The following is a 25,033-nucleotide window of genomic DNA, read 5'->3' on the forward strand; positions in this document are numbered from 1 at the left end:
CTCTGTTTTTCCTCTTTCTGGTCATTCCTCTTCATTCACCTGTGACTTGGCACATGACTCACCCCCAGATCCTGCCATCAATAAATGCCGGGGAACCTCACTGTCCACATAGGCACCCAGTTGAATAACTGGCCTCAGCAGTCCATGATGTCTTCGTCTCCAGGATCTTTCATTTCACCACTCCCATGATGACACCTTGAACTTTCTCATTTCCTGCAACCGCTCCACCTCAAAAATTTCTATTTCACACAACCCAGGCTCAAAACTGCCTCTCCTTCCAATTTGTATCATGAATTTCATCAGAACTTCAAGTTTATAAATGCCTCAATTTTCTCTCAATCTATCAGTCCTAACCACCTACGTCTTCTTTTTTTTTTACTTCCTTACTTATCCTCTTTAGATTCCATGAGCTACCATTTCAATAACACTCTCCCCAACATCCTAACATTACCCCCTGCCCTCCTCTCCCAGCCCTGCATTCACCCAGGCTCTTGCTTTTTCCATGTCTGCAATCAATCAACCAAGTGCTCCTGGAGGAAGTCACATGACAGGGCAAATGTGTCTCATTTTACATTCACAAATAATGGTTTTCCTGACTCACTGTCAGATCTCAGCCCACTTGTTACTATGTCAGAGAAGCCTTTCCAGATTGCCCCGGCTAAGTGCAATCATCCTCTTACCTGCTCTCACAGTAATGAGTTCCACTTTTTCATCACACTTATCATAAATGTAATTTTACATTTATCTTACATTATGATAAATATCTCTCTTCATCATTGGACTGAAACTAGGTAAGATTTTGCTTTTCGTGTTATTCCATTTTATATTGTTCAAATGTTGTAGCCATCTATTAAAGCATTTTTTTTAAATAAAGTAAAATCATGATTCTCATACAAATTAAAACGAATAGATAGCAGAGATTTGATTTAATTCATTAATTAATGAGGGAACTCATAAGATGTTATAACCAGTTCAAAGAAGAATTCAAAGAACCACATGTATATGGGAGATCAGAAATGTTAAAATGATTTATAAATAGCTACAAAATGGATCTATTCTCAGGACAAAAATCAATTGAATTCTACTACACACAATTCATTTGCATTTCTACGGACAAGAATTATGTGCATTATTATCAATTTTCTACAATATACAAAGTTGTAGAACAGCTCCAAAACAAGGAAAGGCTAAGATAAGCTGGAATGGTACACTGAACAGGACACTTAGTAATATTTCTTACCTATTTCAAAGTTTTTCACAATTTTTCCTGCCACATTTACATATGTATACTATATACTAATAGATATATATACTATATATAGATATAATACATGAATTATTAATTTTTAATAATGTCAACAAAAGTTATCTGTATAGAGAATTATGACCCAATTTTCTATAAATTTTTGTATACAGAAAAAACTAATAAATGTTTTTCTAAATTCTTTTTTTAATTGAGATATAATTGACATATAACATTATATTAGTTTCAGATGGACAACATAATGATTCGATATTTGTAAATATTGAGAAATGATCACCACAATAAGTTGAGTTAACATCCATCATCACATAGTTACAAATTTTTTTCTTGTAACGAGAACTTTTAAGATCTAACCTCTTAGCAACTTTCAAGTAAATAGCACAGTATTACTAACTACAGTCACCATACTGTACTTGACATCCCCAGGAATTATTTATTTTATAACTAGAAGTTTGTACCTTTTGACCCCCTTCACCCATTCACCCCCCCAACACACACACCCCTTCCTCTGGCAACCACCAATCTGTTCTTATACCAATGAGTTAGGTTCTGGGTTTTTTTTTTAAGATTCTTAAATTTTTAAAGATTTAAGATATTTTTAAGATTAAGATAAGTGAAATCATATGGTATTTGTCTTTCTCTGTCTGACTTATTTCACTTAGAATAATGCCTTCAAGGTCCATCCATGTCATTGCAAATGGCAGGATTTCCTTCTTTTTATGGCTGAATAATATTCCATTGTTGTGTGTCTGTCTGTGTGTGTGTGTGCATATCACATTTTCTTTATCCAGTCATCTATAGATGGACACTTAAGGTTGTTTCCATGTCTTGGTTATTGTAAATAATGCTGCAATGAACATGGAATGAACATGGGGGTGCATATATCTTTTTGAGTTAGCGTTTTCATTTCCTTCAGATAAATACCCAGAAGTAGAATTGCTAGATCATATTGTAGTTCTATTTTTAATTTTTTGAGAAACTGTTTGATTTTTTGAGAAAAATACCGTTTTCCATAGCGGCTGCACCACTTTACATTCCTACTAACAGGGAACAAGGGTTCCCTCTTCTCCACATCCTTGCCAGCATTTGTTATCTCTTGTCTTTTTGATGATAGCCATTCTACCAGGTGTGAGGTGATATCTCATTGTGGTTTTGATTTGCATTTCCCTGATGATTAATGATGTTGAGCACCTTTTCAAGCGTCTGTTGGCCATCTGTATGTCTTCTTTGAAAAAATATCTATTCAGATTCTCTGCCCATTTTTAAATCAGATTTTTTTTGCTGTGGAGCTTTATGAATTCTTTCTATATTTTGGATATTAACCCTTTAGCAGATATATGATTTGCAAATATCTTCTCCCATTCTTGTAAGTTGCCTTTTCAGTTTGTTGATGGTTTCCTTTGCTGTGCAGAAATGTTATAGTTTAATGTAGTCTCTCTTGTTTGCTTTTGCTTTGTTGACTTTGCTTTTGGCATGAAATCCAAAAAATCATCACCAAGAGGGATGTCAAGGAGCTTACCACTCACGTTTTCTTCTAGGAGTTTTATGGTTTCAGTTTTTACCTACAAGTCTTCTTTGCCTTTTTTTTTTACAAATCAAATTTTTATAATGAGGAGTTGGCTGTACAATATCTAAAAAGAAAGTAATGTAGGGGAAGCAGACTATTTCCTTCCACCCATTATGTGTGCAAGAATTTAGGGGAGAGAAGAAAGTTAGCAGATGTGTGACAGCATTAAGGAGCAGACTGATAGAAGCCAGATCCAGGGGGCTGAGAGCAATTAGACTTTGGAGTCCCTCGAGCTGTAGGAGGACTATCCAACTTCCTGTTCCCCACTACAGAAGGCACTGGCTCCATACCCCCAAGCAGGAAGGGGCTGAGGACAGGGCAGGGGCTGGAGAAGGATAAGAGGTGGGGCCTCCTTTGCCCTCCTCTTTTGGGGGAAGACAGACCTCAGTGTACTTCTGGACACTGCCAGGAGCAGAGGGAGCAGTGCTGGGCAGTACGGTTGTGGCAGTGGAGACCAGCTTGACAATGGGCTGCACACTGCGGACCATAATGAAGTTGGGAGAGGTAGTGGTAGAGCCTGAGCCAGGGGTTGAGGTACTGAGGAACAGGATCTGTTGGGTGGATGAGTCACTGGAGGACAATGACATTACAATAAACTTGTGTGGGAGAGGGGAAAGCTGAGGCGGGGCACCAGTGTCTGGACTGACAATGCCATGGAGCCAGGAACCTTCAGCAAGCCAAGAGTCCGAGGGCCAGGCTGAGGGGCCTGCAGGAGGGTCCATGTGGGCAGGGGCTGAGTGATGGTCAGAGTGATCCTGTTGACCTACAGAGCCTGCAGAGCAGCCTGGGCCTGGGCTTTGACCACATGGGAGCAGAAGAGGGGCCCGAGGGACCCAAATTCTGCCCCATAGTTATTCTAATTGTCAGATGGTGCGTGCAGCATTGCCAGAACTGGGGCACAGTGTTTCAGGAGGAGACTCTGCACATGGTCATCTCAGACATAGTCAATATTGCTCAGCACAAGGCTATCCAGCACAGTGTGGATCCACTTCCCCTCCTGCTGCAGCCGTAGCAGAATCAGAGTCTTAATCACATCGTGTCTCAGCTCTGCCAGGCCTGTGATGGAGCCATAATGAGTTGTCCATGGAGTCTTCTCAGTGCGCTCAGCTCTCAGTGAAGGTCTTGGTGATCTGGCAGTGGGTGTTGTTTGTGGTTGTGCTAAAATGCTTGCAGATCTGGGCCACCAGGTGGGCAGCAAAGTCCTGGATCACACAGTGATTGTCCACATCTGGCCTCAGGCACAGCTGCCTGCTAACGATGCAGGTCATCACAGACGGAATCAATTCATACACATATTTTTCTAGATACAGCACAGGGTTATCCATCAGGGCCTTCACCACGTGCATCAGATAGACCAGCAGGGCCAGGCTGTTCCATACCACATTCATATTCCCTTTCTTCCTCTTCTGTGGTAGTTACAACTTTTACTTCAGTCCTGAGAGAAACTTCAGATTTTGAAAACAAGATGTCTGCTCCTTTTCCAAACCCCACACTTTGAAAAGCATTTATAAATCCCACTCTCAAACTCTGAACTCTAAAACTGCTGTTGACATATACGTGTTTCCTAGTTCATATATATAACCTAGTTATTCATAGCATGTACATATATCTATACACACATATATAATATACCTGATGCCAGATTTTTCATAAATACTCCATCTACCGTAAATATTGTTTCCTCTGAGTTGTTTAAGAAAATTAGCGCCATGCATTAAAAGTTGTGTTAGGAAATTTCATGATCTCACCTACAATGAGTTTTATTTTGGAACTGAACTGCTATTAAATTGTATCTAACTTTGGACTACAGTTTAATTATATTCAGTACTTCTTAAGGCTTCATAAAATAATTTTTCCAACCTTAAGGAATAAAAGGGCATGGGCAGGGGCAGCAGCACCGGGGTTATAAACTCTGACCTTTCACTGACAAAAACAGTAACGTCCTCCCCTTCCCTGTAACCCAGGCTTTCCCCCCCCCCCGCCCCCCCCCCCCGCCGCCACCTCACCCTGACCCAAGCTCCCACGTTGGCAGACACCCTCCCTCCCTAGACGCTGCCCTCCATCCTGGGCTGCCAGCTGCAGACACAGTACCTGCTTCTAGGCCGCACTGGTGCCAAATCCTGAGGTTCTCGAATGATCTTGTTTCACCATGGCTACAAATATGGGGAGACTGGTCCAGCACAGAGTGGGGACCCAGCAGATGGCTGAGGTACCACGAACACAGATCTCTCGGCTAGAATCTACAGGGAGGACCAGCCTCTCCCCGCGCATGCAGATAATCTCAGCCCACTCTGAGGCAGCCTCACCTCAGCGCATTGAGACGTGACAGACCAGCAGATGGGACAGAAGATCCAGAGAGTCACCGCAGTGGACGCCGCCGGATCCCCCAAGAAGCAGTCCATCCTGACCAGCCCAGAGGAAGCTGGAACTCAGAAGGTGATTCTGGCTTTCCTGGAGCCACCCAGTGGCACGCAGCTCATATTCACCACTGGATAAAGCAAGTCATGGGGCACATCTGGAATCTTAGGAGTTTTCTAACAGTCTGGCGAAGCTGGATATAGACAGCTGTGAGTATGCATACACTTCAAGCTATAGTTCTCCTTAGCCCCAGCCATCCACGTTTGACCAGCACAAGCCAGATTGAAAAATTCCAAGAAAAGGCACAGATGGAGTGGCAAGTTCAGAAAACCTACTTGGAAGATTGGCCCAGATTCTCTTCCACCTGCTGGCACTCAGGCTGAGGAGCTCCAACACAGCAGAACTTTGTTTACTGGTCTCATTGACAATGTTTCCTTAGACAGCATAATCCTCTACTCCTCAAGATGGAGACAGCAGAGTATACTGGCCAGATCACAGGAGCCAGTCTATAGGGCACCCCACACACCTGCCGAGGAGCAAAAGAATTGTCCTAAGACCACTTAGATACAAAGAAAATGAAATAGTGGTATTTTGATATGTGCAAATATTTCCAGTTTGTTAGCCATTTCCTACCTGGTTTCTTCTTGTCTCTTAATCCCTGACAGTAGCAACTAAAAGACTAATAGAATCCTTTCCTGCCATAAGAAATGTTTTAATGCGTTTTGATGAAGCAGCAGATTTTGGAAGAATCTTTTAACTCAATTTGTATTTAAAAATTCTCAGGGGCCGGCCAGTTTGCTCAGCGGTTAAGTGCGCACGTTCCGCTTCTTGGCGGCCTGGGGTTTGCCTGTTCAGATCTCGGGTACGGACATGACACCACTTGGCAAGCCATGCTGTGGTAGGCGTCCCACATATAAAGTACAGGAAGATGGGCATTGATGTTAGCTCAGGGCCAGTCCTCCTCAGCAAAAAGAGGAGGATTGGCAGCAGTTAGCTCAGGGCTAATCTTCCTCAAAAAAAAAAAATTCTCAAAGGGCAAAAACAGAAAGTTTTATTATGTCAAAGATTAGCATTTAAAAAAACTAAAAGAAAATTCTTGAAAAACAAGGAAGCCTTAGATTCCATGGTAAATTCTAATTCATTTTAAAAAAAAACCCTTAAGATAGACATTTATAAAGAATGTGTGTCATTAACATTCCATTAACACTCAGCTTAACTTGTCACCTAAGAAGTTCTATGAACAGTAGTTTTAAGAACACAGTAAAGTAAGTAGACAGAATGACAGAATTCAAGCCAGTATTCTCCCAACCTCTTCCAAAGATGAATAAAACCACAAAGGATTACTGTGCCCTTTGCCTTGTACTTATTATAACAATTTGCATCAATATGGTACATGATAGTTTTTCTCATTATATTCAATAAAGCAGCTAATTGCCTACTAACAACAGTTGTCCTTTAAAAAAAAGATTAAAGCTTAGCAAAAATAAAACTGTTCAGAAAGATCTGATTTTAAAATTTCTAGAAGTAGTTAATCTGTGCTTTTAATTACTTATGTATTAAGTATAATATATTCCAACGTGTAGATACTTTTTCAGAGGTATTAGCCCACCTAAAACTATTTCTATTCACCAAATTTTCACTTACCTATACCATTATACTTATTGGTGGAAATCAAAATCAGTACTACATGTTGAAACAGGAATGTATGTAAAATTAACACTAAAACTGTTACATGCCTACTGCTTATTTTTAAAGACAGGAATTACCCACACTCACATAATGCTCTTAATTCACCTGGCAATAATTGCTATTATGTTGCCCTTCTTTTAGATGCAAAACAATCAAAAGGTAACTACTACTTGGGCAAGAAAAGGAAAAGAAGCAATTTTTACAGATTATTTTTCTTTCTTTTGCTGAGGAAGATTCGCCTTGAGCTAACAGCTGTTGCCAATCTTCCTCCTTTTGCTTGAGGACATTTTGCCCTGAGCAAGCATCTGTGCTAATCGTCCTCTATTTTGCATGTGGGTTGCTGCCACAGCATGGCTGTGGATCAGTAGTTTAGGTCAGAACCCAGGAACCCAACCTGGGCCACCGAAGCAGAGAGCACTAAACCACTAGGCCACGGTGCCAGCCCCACAGATTATTATTTTTAATTGAAATTTTTACCAAGATAATTTTAGATTCACATGTAGTTGTAGGAACTAATACAGAGATTCCTTGTACACTTTACCCAGTTTACTCCAATGGTAACATTTTGCCAAATTGTACTGTAATAGTACATTAAGCATGTCGACGTTGATATAATCTACCAATCTTAATAGGATTTTCTCTGTTTTACTTGTACTCATCTGTTGTGTGTGTGTGTGTGTGTATTAAGCGCTATATTATTATCTGTATAGGTTTATGTATCCACCACCACAGTCAAGATAAACCACAAAGACCTAAACATAAGAGCTAACACTATAAAACTCATAGAAGAAAAGATAGGTGTAAATATTTGTGACCTTGGACTAGGCAATGGTTTCTTAGCTATGACACCAAAGCACAAGCAACAGAAAAAAATAGATAAATTGGACTTTATCAAAATTAAATACTTTTATCCTTCAATGTGTTTCATTAAGAAAGTGAAGAGATAACCTACAGAATGGGAGAAAATCTTTACAAATCATATGTCTGATAAGAGATTTTTTTCTAAAACACATAAAGAACTTAACTCTTACAACTTAGTACTAGAAACTAATAACCCAGGGCCAGCCCCTTGGCTGAGTGGTTAAATTTGCGTGCTCTGCTTGGGTGGCCCAGAGTTTTGCTGGTTCAGATCCTGGGCATAGACATGGTACCTGCTCATCAGGCCATGCTGAGGCAGTGTCCCATATAACATAAACAAAAGGACCACTACTATAGTACACAACTATGTACTCGGGGGCTTTGGGGAGAAAAAGAAGAAAAAAGAAATTGGCAACAGATGTTAGCTCAGGTGCCAGTCTTTAAAAAAAGAAACTAATAACCCAATTTTTTTACATGAGCAAATTATCTCAATAGATACTTCTAAAAAGATATACAAATGACCAATAAACACATGAAAACATGCTTGATATCCTTAGCACATCAGAGAAATGCAAATCAAAACTGCAGTGAGATAGGGGCTGGGTCCGTGGGATAGTGGTCAAGTTTGCACACTCCACCTTGGTGACCCGGGTTCATGGGTTCAGATCCTGGGTGCAGACCTACACACAGCTCACCAAGCCATGCTGCGGCAACATCCCACATATAAAATAGAGGAAGATTGGCACAGATGAACGTTCAGGGCCAATCTTCCTCACCAAAAAAGAAAAAAGAAAGAAAGAAAAATTTACAAAGATTGGAGTCAGGGGCCAGCCCCATGGCCGAGTGGTTAAATTCACGCTCTGCTGCGGCCTGCCTGGGGTTCCGCTGGTTTGAGTCCTGGGCGCGGATGAATTACAAAAAAATGAAAGAAAATTCAGAAGAGGTGGAACCAGGAACCATGGGGCTTCTTAAGGACTAAACTCCTTAAGGATTTTGAACTTCATCTTAAATGCACTGGGGAGCCATTTAAGAGTTTCATATCCAATCACATTTGCTTTCTCAAAATATCACTCTAGGAAGAATATAAGGGGGTGGAGTGTGTGATCAGAGTCGGGACTTGTGCAGTTCATAGAAAGAGATCAGGTAGTCGCCTGGATTAGGGGATGGGAAAATAGTGGGATTTGGACATGCGAAATACTTCGAAAGAAGAATTGACAGGACTGGGTGACTGCCTGGACGCGGAAAGACTAAGGGAGAACAAAGAATCAATAAGGAAGAGTCCCCAGACTTCTGGGTCGGTAGCTGGATGGATGCTGCTGCCATTTCCCGAGGATTAAACAGCCAGAAGCAGCTGGGCGAAAAGAACCTGGAGCCGAATATTTCAGATACCTGCAACTTCCCTAATAATACCCCGTTAACCTAAAACTTGCTCCCTGTTTTGGTTTTACCATCCCTGAAGGCTGCCTCCTTGCAGCACGGTGACCGCTTGGCGGGCAACCACCCACCAAAATTCTTCTCACAAGAGGGAGCCCCTGAGCACACCCTCGAAGATGGGAAACCGCAAGACTAAAGAAACAGGAAGCTTTTGACGCCCTAACATACCAGCTTTAAAGGTCTGCGAGCTGCTCCACCCCTAAAAGCTAACAACCCACCGCAAAAACAGGCTGGTTGATCGCCGCGACCTGACAACTGGCTCCGCCCTCCCGGGGGAGGCGGCGGTAGATGCCCGGATGTGGATTCTCGGCGAGAGTGCGTCACGTGAGGCCGCCCGGCGGGGCGGGACTCTGCTTGCGTCTCTGCTGCGTCGTCGCGTCACGTAGCCGCCTCCCATCCAGCCAATGGGGGAGCGCGGCGGAGAATTTCGAATGTGATCGCGGTAGTCGGCGGGCCACGGGAGACGGTGCCGAAGACCAGCGGGGCCCGCAGTGAGGGACGCACACGGCCGGGCAGCCTCGCGGAGCCTTGGAATGTGAGGAGGAGGACGACCGCTGCGGCAGAAGCGGAGGCCAAGGTAACGATGTAGACGTACCTGTGGGGGGCGGGTCCCTCGGTCCTCTTCTGGCCGTCCCCCTATTCCGAGAGCCCCTGGGAGAAATAAGAGGCCGCGGGGTTTTCAGGTGTGGAACGGGGGCGTCGTAAGCCCTGTTCTTCCCTCGGGGTCTCTCTCTCCGCCTAAGTCCGGCGGCCAAAAGCTCAGGCTGTGGAGTCGGACTAACCGGTGTCTTTCTCTGCTCAGCCCCTCGACCTGCGCTTTCCGATGCTTCAATTTCCTCTTCTGTTAAATAAATGGGCACCCATACCTCTTGCTGTGCAGACTTGTGTGAATTAAGTGATGTGTAAGTAAAGCATTTACGGTAGTTAAAAGCCGGGCTCAACCTAAGGGCACACGAATCGGCAGCTATTTTTTGTGCGGCGCGATACCCTTGATGTCCTTCTCTTCGGCTTCCTCGGTTGCCTTGGAGTAGCCGGCCCTGACCGGTGCCTCAGCATCAGGAATGATGAAAGAATTATGACAGAGATCAAATATTCCAGGCTCTTTTGAATCCAGACCCCTTACCCGCATACTATACCCATTGAGACTGTCATCGCGCACTGTGAGCTGTTTTCATTCGTTCTCTCCACCACACCCCCTCTTAACACCATCGGCCTAGACAGGACATAAAACTTGTGATACGGCAAATTTCTTTTGTGATTTTAACGTGATTAAATGAAAGTTTTTTTAGGTAAGGCTTTGCTTTCAAAATACCTTAACTAAACTACCTTGATCGGTTACATAATCCGTATGGCTCTCAAACATCTTCAGTTTGAACTTGAAAAACTCCCTTGTGGTACGTTGTTTTATACAACCCACTTAACATTAGTGCTTTAAAAAAATAGTTGTGCTTGCTCTACTGGAAGCACCCCAGTGTATGTTGTATCTACATTGGCAAAAAGAAAATGTTTAAATGAGATTTACACTATCTTGTTTTTAAGACCCTAGGCACTGCATAGAAGAGAATAAGTAAGGCCTGGAGAAAACACTCAAGAAAATGTACGGTTCAGGAAAATATTTGACTAACTTAGAGGAGATGAAGGTATCCTTTGTAGTGAAAATTGTATAGATAGATTGTGGTAAGAAACAATTATTTTTTCTATTTTAAGATCTGCAAAGAGCAATCTAGGGTAAAAGATGTTCATGAGAAGTAATTTGATGTGCTTAGTAGCAGAATACTGAAGTGTATCTGATTTGCAGCATTGAAACATTTAAGTATACTTATGTATTAATATATTCAATAGCATATACCCCAGTCAATGCATGTTTTGCTACTTTTAACTGTATGTAGAACAATCATTTGTCTTATTTGCTATATTCATGATTTACTGGGAGTTAGCAGATCTGAGTTTTAGAAATTACTTTGAGAAAACTGGCATGTTCTTCTGCCCCAGTACCTACTCTTTCTAGCTCTATAATTGTTATAATGGCCTAATAAAATTATATGTAGTGCTACATAGTTCAACTAAACCTCTGAAGATCACCTTGACTTTCTTGAGAGTGTGTGCATATCTTACATAATATTGGGTTAAAAGAGTGTGGAAGAGAGAGGTAAGTAATAAGTGACCCAACCTGATACATTAATAATATAAAGAACTGGGGAAAAAGCCCAGATATATGATTGCCTCTGAATTAATGCTGTGAGCCTAATAAACACTAAAAGTTGGTCATGAACATTGTCTGTAGGAAACAAATAAAAACATCAAAATATAATATTAAGCATTTCCCATAGTGCCTAAGATATAGTAAGCCCCAATGAGTATTTGTTAAAGAATAAATAGGTAGCATATTACAGTCTTTGGATTGGAAATCCATATTTATTAAACTTTCCTAATAGTGTACCTGAGGAGGATAATATGCCAAAAATATTGAGATTTAAAAGCTGCAAAATCTAAGTTATCACCAGATTAGCTATTTACCTTGAGCTAATTTGACAGTTACAAAGTCTCTATTTAAGCCATTCTTTATGAACAACCTGTGTTTTCAATCTTGTTTTATATTCAATGATATTATCTCTTAGAAAAATTAAATATTTTTTATTGTTTTAAATTCCTAGGCAGAAGATGGCCAAGGAAAGGTGCCTTAAAAAGTCCTTTCAAGATAGTCTTGAAGACATCAAGAAACGAATGAAAGAGAAAAGGAATAAAAATTTGGCAGAGATTGGCAAACGAAAGTCTTTTATAGCCGCACCATGCCAAATAATCAGTAAGAGATTTTCTCATGTTGTCCTTTGGCATCACTTTTTAAGTTTAGATTTAATAACTAATAAAATTTGTTTTATCTCTTTTAGCCAACACTTCTACACTGCTAAAAAACTACCAAGACAACAATAGAATGTTAGTTTTAGCTTTGGAAAATGAAAAATCCAAAGTGAGAGAAGCCGAAGATATCATCCTACAGCTGAGAAAAGAATGTTACTACCTCACATGTCAGCTATATACATTGAAGGAAAAACTTACTTCACAAGAAGCAGAAGGAACTGCTCAGGTATTTTCATTACAAAGCCTGAATTTCTTCAGAAAAATGTTAAAGCCATGAATTAGTAGTTTCCATCAATTATGTTGTTTAAATTAATTACTGATAGCTCTGTTATTAGTGAATTAATCAAAACATCTGTCCAGTGCTCCAGCACAGCTGTTGTGTGTAGCCAGTTAGGAAAGCTTCAAGAATATAGGTGATTGAAGCTTGTGCTTGTATAACTTGGTTCTGCAGGTAGCAAGACAAGGCACAGAAAACGTAGTTCAGCCTTTTGCACTGCCAGTTCCTCTGAATGTTCAGCTAAGTGAGTCAAAGATGGGGCAATGAAACTAAAGGTCTAAAAGTGGTAATTGAAGTGGACTAGTCCAAAAGTTTTAATCAGTGCTATAAATCTTAGCTTTTCTATGTAGTTTTGCTACATCCAGTGGGATTTTATAAAGACTACCTTCATTTGGATAGTGGGAAGTATTTAAGTGCATTCTGGAGAATCATTTTTACCTACTAGTTGACTAAATAAGGAAGACTATACATTAACTCCCAAACAAGAAATATCCTGAACATTTTGCTGTCCACCTTTTTAGTTTGGTTCTGTTTATGTCCAAGGTTGCATAGCAGGGCCAACCAAAATATAACAGAAGTGGAGAAAGCTTGATTTAGGATATTCTTTGTGTCTCATTGAAAGTTAATCTTGAGAAGAGTAATGATGAGCCAGTTTCTCGTTTCCTTTTCCCAGAAGCCACTGGCAGGGAAACTGGGGCAGAGACAGAGAAAAGGAGTGGTGAGTGTCAGGTGTTAACAGAACAGTTTACTTTTCTTCCTGGGTAGCCATCTGTTTGCTGTGCCAGTGAAGACAGTTGTGTTGTCACTTAGGCCAGGAGACCAGAGCAGAAAGGCAGACGAGAGAGATTAGGGTAGGGGTATGGACTTGAGAAAGGAATTAAAGTCGCCTCTCCATTGACAGGAGGGGTCAGTGAAAGAGTTCTTGCTTCCCTGCAACTAAGGTGATTCCACATTTGTCTATGTGTGATACACAGAATGTATGTTTGTATGTGTTTATATATACACACATAAATACATATACAATGTAGTAAAGAATTGTCTCTATAAAGATTAGATATGATTTCTTTACCTTCATAAGTGAGAGTTAGATTGTTTTTAAAAAATTTTTTCCTTCAGAATGTAATCTTGCCTATTTTTCCTATTCTTTCTTTGGTCGACTCATGAGGAAAAAGATCCCTCCAAAGACATTTGAATCTTCCTCTTACCTTTCCAAAGTTTTTGCTGAAATTACACATTGAATAGTGTGAAATGAGTACCCAATAAGATAATCACTCAAACAGTTGGGAGAAAAGTTCTCTTATTGCGGGCCTCTCAACATTTATCAATGATTTTGAGCATTTATTAAAACATATTATTAGTTGCTGGGTGAAAGTGTTCTTAGTATTTAAAATATCAAGGTTTGTTTTCTGCCATACACTTGTTACATGTGTCACTCGTTCTCAACCATCATTCTACCCTCATGCTTCCATGTTTATCAAGTCACTTTAGCATTGATGGAGAAGCTTAAAATGCATTAATAAGAATATTTTTGTTGCCTACCAATAGTTACCTTATAAGGATTAATCAGAAAGTAATATCTAAAAGCTGTTTGTTCCATAAATTTTGTAATGGATCTTTTGAATAGTGTTTTTAAATTATATCACTCTATAGTTAAATATTCTCCTTTATTTACCTTTATTATTACTTTAGTAATAATGCTAGTTTTAGAACATTAGCTGTATTGATAATAAATTTAAAACTTTAACAGGATTAAATTTCTAATGGTTTTGTTTCTGATGAACAGTTTTTTAGACTATTCATTATAATGTCAGCATATTATATGTGCATCAAATTTCAAAAAACAACTGAACTGAGAATGCCTTCTAAGGATTTACACTGGACCTCATCTTCCTAATACAGAGCTACAAATCTGCATGTATCTATACTTGTGTTCCCCTTCTTCCCTCTTGTTGCAGTGGCAGAATTGTCCCTGCTCCTAACGAAGGCCAAGCCCTCCCCTTGTCCATCAGGTTGCCTTCTTCTCATCTCCAAATTTCATCTCCTTCTTCAGATTTCAGATGAAAGTCACTATATCTAAAAGAGCCCTCCAACCCCAATTACTCTCTGGCACTTCACCCTGAATATTTCCTTCACAGCACTCATCACTATTTGAGATTATTTATATATCTCTTTCTTTTTTAATTTTCTCTCACTACACTAGAATGTAAGCTTTAAGAGGTTAGGACTTAATCTACTTTTTAGCCGCTATAGACCCAGTTCCTAAAACAGTGCCTGGCACCATAGTAGACTGTCAATACATGAGTGTTTATTGTTGAATAAATGAATACTTTGTTATGAATATTTCAGTTGTAACAGTATTTTCTTTGTTTTCATACATTAACAGAACCAGGAAGTATGTCTTTCTGAAATGGATTCCAATGGTGACAACTCCAGGGATTTATTTGTGACGGATTTACCGTTAGTATCAAATTCATTATTATTATTAATACCAAGAAAGATTTAATCCTGTGATCCATTTATGAAAGGAAAATTGTATCATAATGACTCTTGACCTTCTGATGCTCTCTCTTCTGAGTCTGATGTTCTCTCTACTGAGAATATATTTAAGAAAATTAATATGTTGAATTCTGTTATATATAACCAAGCCAAAGCTTACTTATATTTAGTTACTTTTTTGATGTCTATGAATAAGAAGCTTCTCTAGAATTTTTAAACTGTTCCCTTCAGTTATGTTTTTCTTGCATCATGTTTTTATTCTAAGAAGCATAGATTATTCAAATGATAGTATTTTTCCAGTACTCAAATAGTCTGGTTTAGACAAGGAATATAATAAAAGATTATATTTAACACAGCTGTCACACTGTCTGGCTAATCCCATTCATTCTTAAATGCAATCAGACCCCATATACCCTCTTTCCCTTCTCTTGAATCAGGTGTAGTTTATTTATTTGCTTATGAATTATTGAGATAGAATTACATAGAGTAAAATGCACAGATCTAAATTACACAGTTTGATGAGTTTGACCATGTATATACCCACAGAACTAAAACCTCAATTAAGATATAGAGCATGGCCATCACTCTGGCCTGGGGTTTCTCAGTCTTAGTACTATTGACATTCTGGTCAAGGTTATTCTTTGTTGTGGACGGCTGTCCTAAGCATTGTGCGATATTTAGCAGCATCCTGGCCTCTACCTCCTAAATGCCAGTAACACCCCCTTCTCCTAGTTATAAGAACCAAAAATATCTCCAGACATTGCCAAATATCCCCTGGGGGCCATAATTGTCTGCAAGTAAGAACTACTCAATAAACCATTCCTTCATATCCCTTTTGAGTCTATGCCCCTCTCCTCGCAGAACTAATCACTTTCTAGCCCCATGTTAATTTTAATCATGAATAGTTTTAACACTGTTGAACTTTAAGATCTGACAAAATATTTTTGTAATTGGCAAAAAGTAAGATGAGGTAATTGAGTTTTTATAAGATTTCTAAAATTGTTGTTGGTTACCATAATACTGTTACCTAAAGCTGTATTTAATTTTTGATGTCTAGAGGGGAAAATTCTCTACAGAAAATAAAGAATGAAATTATAATTAGAATGAAACAGCCAGTAATATTATTAAAGCATAAAGAAAATTTCTTCTGTGAACCAAAGAGGGACAAGATTTTTAAAGAAAATGAAGAGTATTAACCTCAGAGGAGTCAGTAGTTAAGCACTATAAAAGCATGTACTGCCAAAAAATTCACTGCTCAGCTAACGATAAAGCAGGCTCCTAAAGGGCTGACTAATCAAACTGCATTTCTTTAATATATTTTATAAGTCAATTCTGATTGGCTGTTTCTCCAGTTAAACGAAATTATGAGTTATGGCATGTTTTCAGGAGGAACTGTCCAATTTGATATGTTAGCTCTTCCAGTGAGAGTTCAATGTCAGTCATAACAAATCAGCCTCCACATAATCAGCATAAATGTTTTTTGGTTCCCTTCGGTACAGAACAGATGTGCTGATTTAGAATGGAATTATGAAATGATACTAAAGGAAAGAAAAAAACTTAATTTTAAGAAAATCTTAAATTTGTTTTTTACTATACAGTTGTTAAATAAAGTTCTATTTTTCTTTGGTATTTTCTAAGGCAAGTTCCTCTTCAGGAAGCTCACCTTCCAGGACCAGGAGAATCGTTCCAGATAGAAGGTAATTCATGTGAATCTAAAAATATTATTAAGGGCAAGATGTGATCTTTGAGAACAAGTAACATAATTAAATTTCTCTAATTTGTTTTTAAATTTTTAAAATTTGCTCATCCGGTATTCTTCTCAAAGCAAATCTGTTTATTTTACACAGAATAATAAGCTTTAACATACATCCATTTATTTTGTCAAATCTGTAATCAGATACCTATAACTATGGCTTCAATTTACTGAGCCCTACTGTGTGTCAAGCTCTGTTAGGCATTTTACATACATTATCTCACTGAACCCTCACAACAACCCTGGAATATAGGTACAATCAATCCCATTTTAGGTAGACTCAAAGAAGTAAAGTGTCTCACAAGAAATAGCCCAGATGGTAAGAGCTAGAGTTTAAACTCAAAGCTGACCTCTGAGGCCATGGCCTTCTTTCTGCTCTTAAACTGATGTGTCTCTCTTCTCAAATATCAATCCTCTCTACCTGAACTAAGCATGAAAGAAAGGATAACATCTGAATAAGGAGAACCAAATGTCCTCACCTTTCCTAAAATTGCAGATTATATTTCTTACTTGAAAGTCTTTCCAGTTATCCCAATCTTACTCATATTTCAAAGAACAACTTAGCCCCCACTTTCTTGGTGTATTTGTCCTACTTTGGATTATGAGGTTCTCTTCCTCTGAATCCTGTACACACAGATACATATAGACTACTAGTTTTTCTTTAAACTGTTAAACCAGGGGCACGTAAAACCCAAGTTGGAATATTTTTGAATGTTATATAAGATTCCTTCACAGACAGATAGAAGCCATCAAGTGATCATTGCCAAATAAATAGATGGTAATATTAAAGTCCCCACATTTTTATTTACTTACAGTAAATGTGAGGAAACTACGGAAAGACTTTTCATTCATTCCATTTTAAACTTTGAATTCTAAGATTCTTGAAATTTAAATTGCCATAAAGTGAAACTATTTTTCTCATTTATTTTTTAAATTTTCAGAGCAAATACCTACCATTCCTAATCAAGACAGACAGAGATTTGATTTGGATTCAGGTGAAGATAAGTCTACTGATAATGTCTTACCTAGAACTGTATCTCTCCGTCGCAGTTTAAAGAAACGTTTTAACAATCTGTGTCAATTCGATACCTTGGATGATTTTGAAATCAGTCACTTGTCAGGACAGTCTTTTGAACTGGAAAGAATTAGATTTGTAGACCCACTAATAAGCGTGCACATACCTGAAAATGTAGAAGAAAATGTTTGTCAATGGAACAAGGATCAAATTAACTTATCACCAAAGCTCATTCACCCAGAAAAATCTACTAAAACGAACGAAGACATTTTAGAGTATAAATCTGAACCAACTAAAAGAAAGCATAGAGGTGCGCACGGAAGAAAAGAGAAAAGAAAAGCTAACAGAAGGAGAAAATCAAAATGTATATCAAAGTATAAATGGAGCAAAAGTGTAAATAAAATAACTGTTTCCAAAAGTAAGTTGGATGGATCTATCACTTCCAATGATGCTTACAATTTTAATTTGGAAGAGGGTGTTCATCTCACTCCTTTCCGACAAAAAATGAGCAATGATTCTACAAGAGAAGAAAACAGCTATGAATCTGAAGTGAGCATTTGTGAATCAGGTGGTTCAGGAGATGATTCTGATGACCTCTATTTGCCCACTTGCAAGTCCAGTCAAGATCTCACCAGCGAATCAAATAGGGGCCCAGTCACCAGGCCTCAATCTAAAAGAGTGCTAAAATATTCGGCTGGAAAAGAGACAGAGGGTCCTAAGCCAACAGAAACTCCTACCAGTAAGTGATCTCCTTGTTCGCCTGCATTTTTAATGTTTATGATAAATGATCACTCCTGATGCTTACATACTATACTTACCATCTGTTTCTCTGGGGGAGCATAGAGACTTACCATCTGTCTCTTTAGGGGAAGTTGCAGGCTGATTAAATATTAGGAGGTTGGGGGTGGAAATCACAGTTGTGTTGCTCTGACCTGCTTTAAGCTAATTTAAATCCGCTTTAAGAACAAATACTACTTGTTATGGAGAGAGCATTTTTACTTTCAGGAAATGAAGGCTTCCAAGGCAAGGAAAAATTTTTTTGTGGAGTTAGGTTGAATTAAAATATCTTTTATACATTCACCTGAAAATCATCTTGAAAATGAAATCAAAATTGAATCCAGTGACCTGTCATTTATATTCACTTTGACAGGAAACTATGATTTAAAATAATTTTCTAGTTAGTGAAGGTGGCCTGATAAGACCAAAAGACTTTTTTCTCAATTGATGGGTTTAGTATTCTTTTGTAAGACTTTTGTAAGACATCGAAAACTGTGGCTTAGGAAATCTTGCTTTCATGAGTTAGATCAAAAGTGATTCAGATGTTGATGATACAGCCTGCACCTGCCCACAAAGATGCTCATCTGAGAATTCTAGTTAGTATAGTAAAATTAACATGCATAGTCAGGTTGTATCATTCCCAAAATATTGTCATACTGGTTCATTTGATTGTCAGAACAATTCTGTGAGGAATAGGTGTCATCATACTTGTTTTGTTTGTAGGGAAACTAAAGCCTAAAAAAGTTAAATGGCTTTTTCATGGTCAACCAGTTAGGGGATGTTAGCATGCAAATATCTTTTTAAAAAATATGTTGAAATGATGTTAGAGTAAATTAAACAAGATTGGCAAAATATTGACAATAATGGAAGCTGGGAAACAAGGTTCATTGTACTATTGTCTCCATCTTTGTGCACACTTGAAAATTTCCATAATAATTTTTTAAAAGAACAGAAATACACTCTAAAGTAGTGTTACTCAGAGTTTGTTCCCCGGACAATCAGCATCACCTGGAAACTTCTTAGAAATGAAGAATCTCAGGCCATACCATTCACCCTTGAATCAGAATCTGCATCTTTTTAATAAGTTCTTCTGGGGGATTTGTATGTACTTTAAAGTTTGAGAAGATTGTTCCAGAATGTAGCAACTGATCTGATATTTTTGTTTAACCATATTTTCCAAACTGAAAGTTGGAATAATTAGTATAGTGTAATATGCTTATACGAGTACAAAAAAGACAGAATATTTGAGGAGGCCGGCCCAGTGGCATAATAGTTAAGTCTGGCACATTCTGCTTTCGCGGCCTGGGTTCACAGGTTCAGATCCTGGGCACAGACCTACACCGCTTATCAAGCCATGCTGTGGTGGCAACCTACAGACAAAATAGAGGAAAATTGGCACAGATGTTAGCTCAGGGCTAATCTTCCTCAGGCGAAAAAAAGAGGAAGATTGGCAACATATGTTAGCTCAGAGCAAATCTTCCTCACAAAAGAAAAACAAAAAACAAAACCAATATTTGAAACCCAGATAACCCTGGAGAACATGGTTGATAAATATAAAGTCATTTTACAGTTACAATTTAGTTTTTCCTGGGAAACCATTTACTTTTTAAAGCTGTTTGAAGAGACAGTTTGTCTTCCAGTATCCTTACTGTGTGCTGGGTACCTGTCTCCCAATATGGATGCAGCTCAGTGTAGATTAACCAGGATGCTTATGATAGGAAAAACTTTTTAACCTACTAACCTTACTGGAGGGAACCCCTTTTCTCCTGGTTTACACAGAGGCTATGATTTAGAATTCTCATTTATTTAATAGAATGGGTTTATGTGGCTTTATAAGACTATAGGAAGCCACTTGATGATAAACTTTGGTATTGAGAGAGAGAGAGGCCTTGATGATTCTAAAGAGCAAGGTGTGACTAAAATGAAATTCCCTAAAGAGTTTTAATGTTTTTTAAGAATTTTAATTTTAGTAAACTGTCTTATTAGTTCTTTATGTCTACAATAATTAATATTTCACTGTTATCTGCAATGAAAAACTGATGAACATGTTAAAAAATCTATATTATAAAATGCTGGATTTTATAATATGGATTATATATTATTACATATATATATGGAATGTATATATATTATAAAATGCTGGATTTTATAACATACATTTAGATATGTAATTGCATACAATTTTAGTTCCTGTGATTTTTTTTTTTTTGGAACCATATTCAGTAAAAATTGTTTTTGTAGGTGCGCTACCTGAAACTCACCAGTCATCTCATCGTAGCCTGAAGGATATCACCAATGTCCCCATGGATCCTGTAGTGAAAATCAGAAAACTATCTCTTTCTCCCAAAAAGAATAAAGAAAGCCCAGCAGCGTCTCTGCCTAAGCGCAGGTGCACCGCCAGTGTGAACTACAAGGAACCCACACTCGCTTCGTGAGTATTGGATTTGAGGGAACTCACTTTTAATGATCCATGTTGGAGGAGTAAGGTTATGGAGCTTTGTTCACGAGTGAGTCTTATTTGAAATATAAAATTTTGATAAAAAACTGAAGTGGGAATATTAACACTGGCATATTTTACAATAACTTTATATCGAAGAGTAAGTTAGTATTGGGATGCTTATAACTATACCTAAGAGTTCTTTTTACCCTTATAGGAAACTGAGAAGAGGGGACCCTTTTACAGATTTGTGCTTCTTGAATTCGCCTATTTTCAAGCAGAGAAAGGATTCCAGATGCAGTTCTAAAAAAAAAGTTTGAAGCAAATACAATGAAGCGTTTGTTGGATGCTATTTAAATTCATCTTACACTCCCTTCTGTTGCTCCAAGAGAGAATCTGTAAGATAGTACACAAGTGGGTCGAACTATTGCCATAGAAATTCTCTTGACAGGACTCTAGATCATGAACATTTCTTCAAAACTAAACTTCCAAAGTGTTTTTTTCTTAAGCCTTTAATAAATTCGGTTTATTTCTTCTTTTAAATATAAGTAGCTGGACTTAAGCACTATACTAGTATAGATTTCTTACACTGCCTAAAACCCTTAATTTTAGTAGAAATATATCTTATGCCAACATTTTGAAAATTAATAATGATTATTCAAATTAAGATGTTTTAATTATAAGCTTCTGGCATCTTCATTTTTCCCTTAAGTGGGGACACTAGAATGAATGATTTTTGAAGACAGGCTGAGAATATTTTGAAACTCTTTATATAATATTTGAATAAAGCAAATTCTTGACATTCATAGTAGGGTATACCCTAAGTTGTTTGTGGATCCCTTATGTCATTGTTATATTCAATGTTTTTTAATAAAATGCGTATGAGATCATGAATAGAGAGAATTGATGGTTTTTTATGCTCAGGGACTAGGTAAGTGACTAGCTCTGAACCCCAAGATCTAGGTGTACATTGTTCAAAGTGATACCTCAGCAAAACCACAAATTACTATGTCATGGACTTTCCGGATAGTTCCTTATTTAGTCAAAAATCTCAAATATTAAATGTGTGAATGCCGAGGGCTTTTTTGTATTTTTGATCAACTAGTGGGAGGGAACTAGTTCAGTTCTAAAAGTTTGAAGCTTATACTTGTAAATTCCTCTTTAAACTTTAAAGCATTGTAGGTTATCCATTTTTAAAGAGCAATAAAAGTTATATAAGATAGTGCTTGTGTTTTTCTTCTGTTCTTTAAATATCAAAGATAGAATATCTATCTGATCATCTTACTTTCTGGCCTTTACTGTTCTCATCCTTCTTGGACATTTCTCTCCCTCCACCTTGGTTTTCCCTATAGGCATTGCCGTGAAACTCTCAGCTGCCCCCACCATACTCTCAACCTAACACTTCTCTTCTCTTTCAACTTTTCATTGTGGCATCTCCAGGTCCATGATCAACAAATTCTGTTTTACTGGGTGACTCTTCCAGTCTTGACCTCAGGTTTTCTTGACTGTATCTCCATGTCTTTCTGTATTCCATATCAATCACATCCAAAAACCTTTTCATCAGCCAAGATTTTCTATCCCTGATGGAATTGCTGATTCATATGTCCTACTCTCCCAGCAACAATCGCGTGCTTTTCAACCACTTTTGTTTGTTCAACCACTTCCCTTAGAGCTGTTCTTTAAATTCATAGAAACTCTAGAATGGCTGTCTTAAGATTAAATACAATTTAAAATTTAATTTCTCAGTCACAGTATCCACATTTCAAGTGCTCAATAGCCACATGTGGCTAGTGATTACCATATTGGAGACAATGCAGATATAGAGCATTTCCATCACCACAGAAAGTTCTATTGGACAAGGCCAGCAATGGGCAATTGCTCAAGGCCAGCAATGGGCAAACTAGCATATGGGCCAAATTCAGCCCTCTGCTGGCTTTTGTATGATCTGGAAGCTAAAAATATTTTTGTGTTTTTAAATGGTTGAAAAAAAATCAGACACTTGCTATCAATTTTGATGACAGAAAACACTAACTTTGAACCCCAATAAAGTACTTAAATGCCTCTTTGGCCTGCAAAGCCTAAAATACTTACTCTCCGGCCCTTTTCCAAAAATGTTTGCCAACTCCTGCTCTAGACCATTGACTGCGTTTGCTTTTACTTACAGATCTTTCTCTTCCGACATTTCTGATCTAGCTTTGATCCTCACCTTCCCTTCATCTCGAAAATCAATCATTCTAAATTTTGTGTTTTTGTATTTTTATAGTTTTTGTACTTTTAATATTTCTGTATTTTTCCTGTAGCATTTATCTCTGGACTGTTAAGAATTGTTTTGTATTTTAACATTTTACGTGAATGTTATATTGTATATATCTTTTTGCAACTGACTTTTAACTCAACACTGTTTTTGTGATTTATCCGTGTTGTCAGATGTAGATTATTTTCATCGTTGTACAGTATTTTATTATATAAATAAATCAGACTGAATCTTCTTTTGAGAGATAATTTGCTTCTACTTTTTCGTTACTACAAATTAGTGCTGCAGTAAATATTCTCCATCCTTGTACACGTGTGAGTAAGTTTCCATGGAGTTGGCACCTAGAAGTGGAGTTGCTCTCTTAAGTGGTTGTACCAAGTCTCCTGACACAAGGAGTATATGACTCTCCTAACAGCAGTTTTGAAGTTCCAGTTTCCACACACACTGTCACTTGGTGTTATTAGACACTAAAATTAGCCAAGCCAATGAGAGTGAAATGATTTCTCTTTGTTTTAATTAACTTATGAGATTTTATCTCATTGATTTAATTATTTGTGAGAATTCAAGTCTTTATTGGTCATTCTCATTCCTCCTATGAATTGCTTCTAATGTCTTTTGCTCACTTTTCTACTAGAGTGTTAGAGTGTTTTTTTCTTATTAAAGGTATGACTTTATATATTCTAGATACTATTCCTTGTCTTTACGTGGATTATAACTCTTCTGTTTCTTCCTTTTTTTTTTTTTTTCTTACTTAGTGTCTTTTGGTGTTCAGGAGTTTTAAATATTAGTATCTTCTATCACCTCTTTAAGATTTTTGTCTAAAATTTGTACGGTTTTGCTTTTCACTTAGGTCTTTAAACCATATTGCATTTTGAGGAGTAGGGATCTGATTTTATTTTTTTTCCATGAGAATAGCCAGTTGTCCCAGCACTATTCATTGACTAATCTGTCCTTTCCCTACTGAGGGATACTGCCATCTTTGTCACGTACTAAACTTCCTTCCTTTGGTTTGTCTAGTATAGGGAACTGTATAGTCATAATTTTTTTCTTTTGGTGGTTAAAATGTAATTAAAATTTATCATTTTGGTCATTTTTTTAAAAACGTACAATTCATTAGCAATAAGTCCATTCATGTTGTGCAATCAACATTATCTAACTCTGTAACTGTTTCATCTTCCTAAACTGAAACTCTGCACTTATTAAGCAATAATTCCCCATTCACCTCTCTCCTCATCCCCTGTAACCACCATTCTACTTTTTCTCCCTATGAATTTGACTATTCCAGGTACTTCATATAAGTGGAATCATACAATATTTGTCCTTTTCTCTGGCTTATTTCACTTAGCATAATGTTTTCAAGGTTCTTCCATGTCACAGCATCTATCAGAATTTCATTCCTTTTCAAGGCTGAAAAATATTCCATTGTATGTATATACCACATTCTGTTTATCCATTCGTCCATCAATGGACATTTGGATTGTTTCCACCTTTTGGTTATTGAAAATAATACTGCAGTGAATGTAGATGTACAAATATCTGTTTGAGTCCCTGCTTTCAATTCTTTTGGGTATATACCCAGAAGTGGGATTGCTAGATCATATGGTAATTCTATGTTTAACATTTTGATGAACCACCATACTATTTCCCAGAGCAGGTGCACCATTTTATATTTCCAGCAATGCACAAGTGCTCCAATTTCTCCATATCCTTGCTAACGCTTGTTTTCTGTTTTTTGATAATAGCTATCCTTATGGGTGTGAAGTGGTGTCTCATTATGGTTTTGACTTGCATTTTCCTGATAATTAGTGATGTTGAGCATCTTTTCATGAGCTTATTGTCCATTTGTGTACGTTCTTTGGAGAAATGTCTATTTAAGTCCTATGCCCATTTTTGAATTGGGTTGTTTGTTTTTGTTGTTGTTGAGTCTTAAGAATTCCTTAGGTATTCTGGATATTAATTCCTTATCAGATATGTGATTTGCAAATGTTTCCCCCT

At 37.8% G+C, this 25,033-nt stretch overlaps 1 protein-coding gene and 1 pseudogene across 1 annotated transcript; one reads left to right on the plus strand and one right to left on the minus strand.

Moving 5' to 3' along the window:
- Positions 1–2,678: 2,678 nt before the first annotated feature.
- LOC124225472 (transcription initiation factor TFIID subunit 6-like) lies at positions 2,679–4,444 on the minus strand (annotated as a pseudogene).
- A 5,173-nt stretch (positions 4,445–9,617) lies between these two features.
- Positions 9,618–23,225, plus strand: SGO1 (shugoshin 1). Its single transcript, XM_046674912.1, has 8 exons — positions 9,618–9,747; positions 11,825–11,973; positions 12,059–12,255; positions 14,690–14,763; positions 16,441–16,499; positions 17,497–18,309; positions 20,589–20,778; positions 21,002–23,225. Exons 2-8 carry the CDS (start codon positions 11,832–11,834, stop codon positions 21,102–21,104), a joined length of 1,578 nt encoding a protein of 525 aa, XP_046530868.1. The 5' UTR covers positions 9,618–9,747; positions 11,825–11,831; the 3' UTR covers positions 21,105–23,225.
- The last annotated feature ends 1,808 nt before the right edge of the window (positions 23,226–25,033 follow it).

The sequence above is a fragment of the Equus quagga genome, chromosome 1 (assembly GCF_021613505.1).
Source record: "Equus quagga isolate Etosha38 chromosome 1, UCLA_HA_Equagga_1.0, whole genome shotgun sequence".
Taxonomy (NCBI): Eukaryota; Metazoa; Chordata; class Mammalia; order Perissodactyla; family Equidae; genus Equus; species Equus quagga.

What these genes read in the sequence shown, in the direction of transcription:
- SGO1 (XM_046674912.1), top strand. Translation starts at nt 11,832, where the DNA reads ATGGCCAAGGAAAGGTGCCTTAAAAAGTCCTTTCAAGATAGTCTTGAA. An exon ending in TTATTTGTGACGGATTTACC is followed by an intron (nt 14,764 to 16,440) that starts GTTAGTATCAAA and finishes GTATTTTCTAAG; the next exon opens with GCAAGTTCCTCTTCAGGAAG. An exon ending in AAGGAACCCACACTCGCTTC is followed by an intron (nt 20,779 to 21,001) that starts GTGAGTATTGGA and finishes TTACCCTTATAG; the next exon opens with GAAACTGAGAAGAGGGGACC.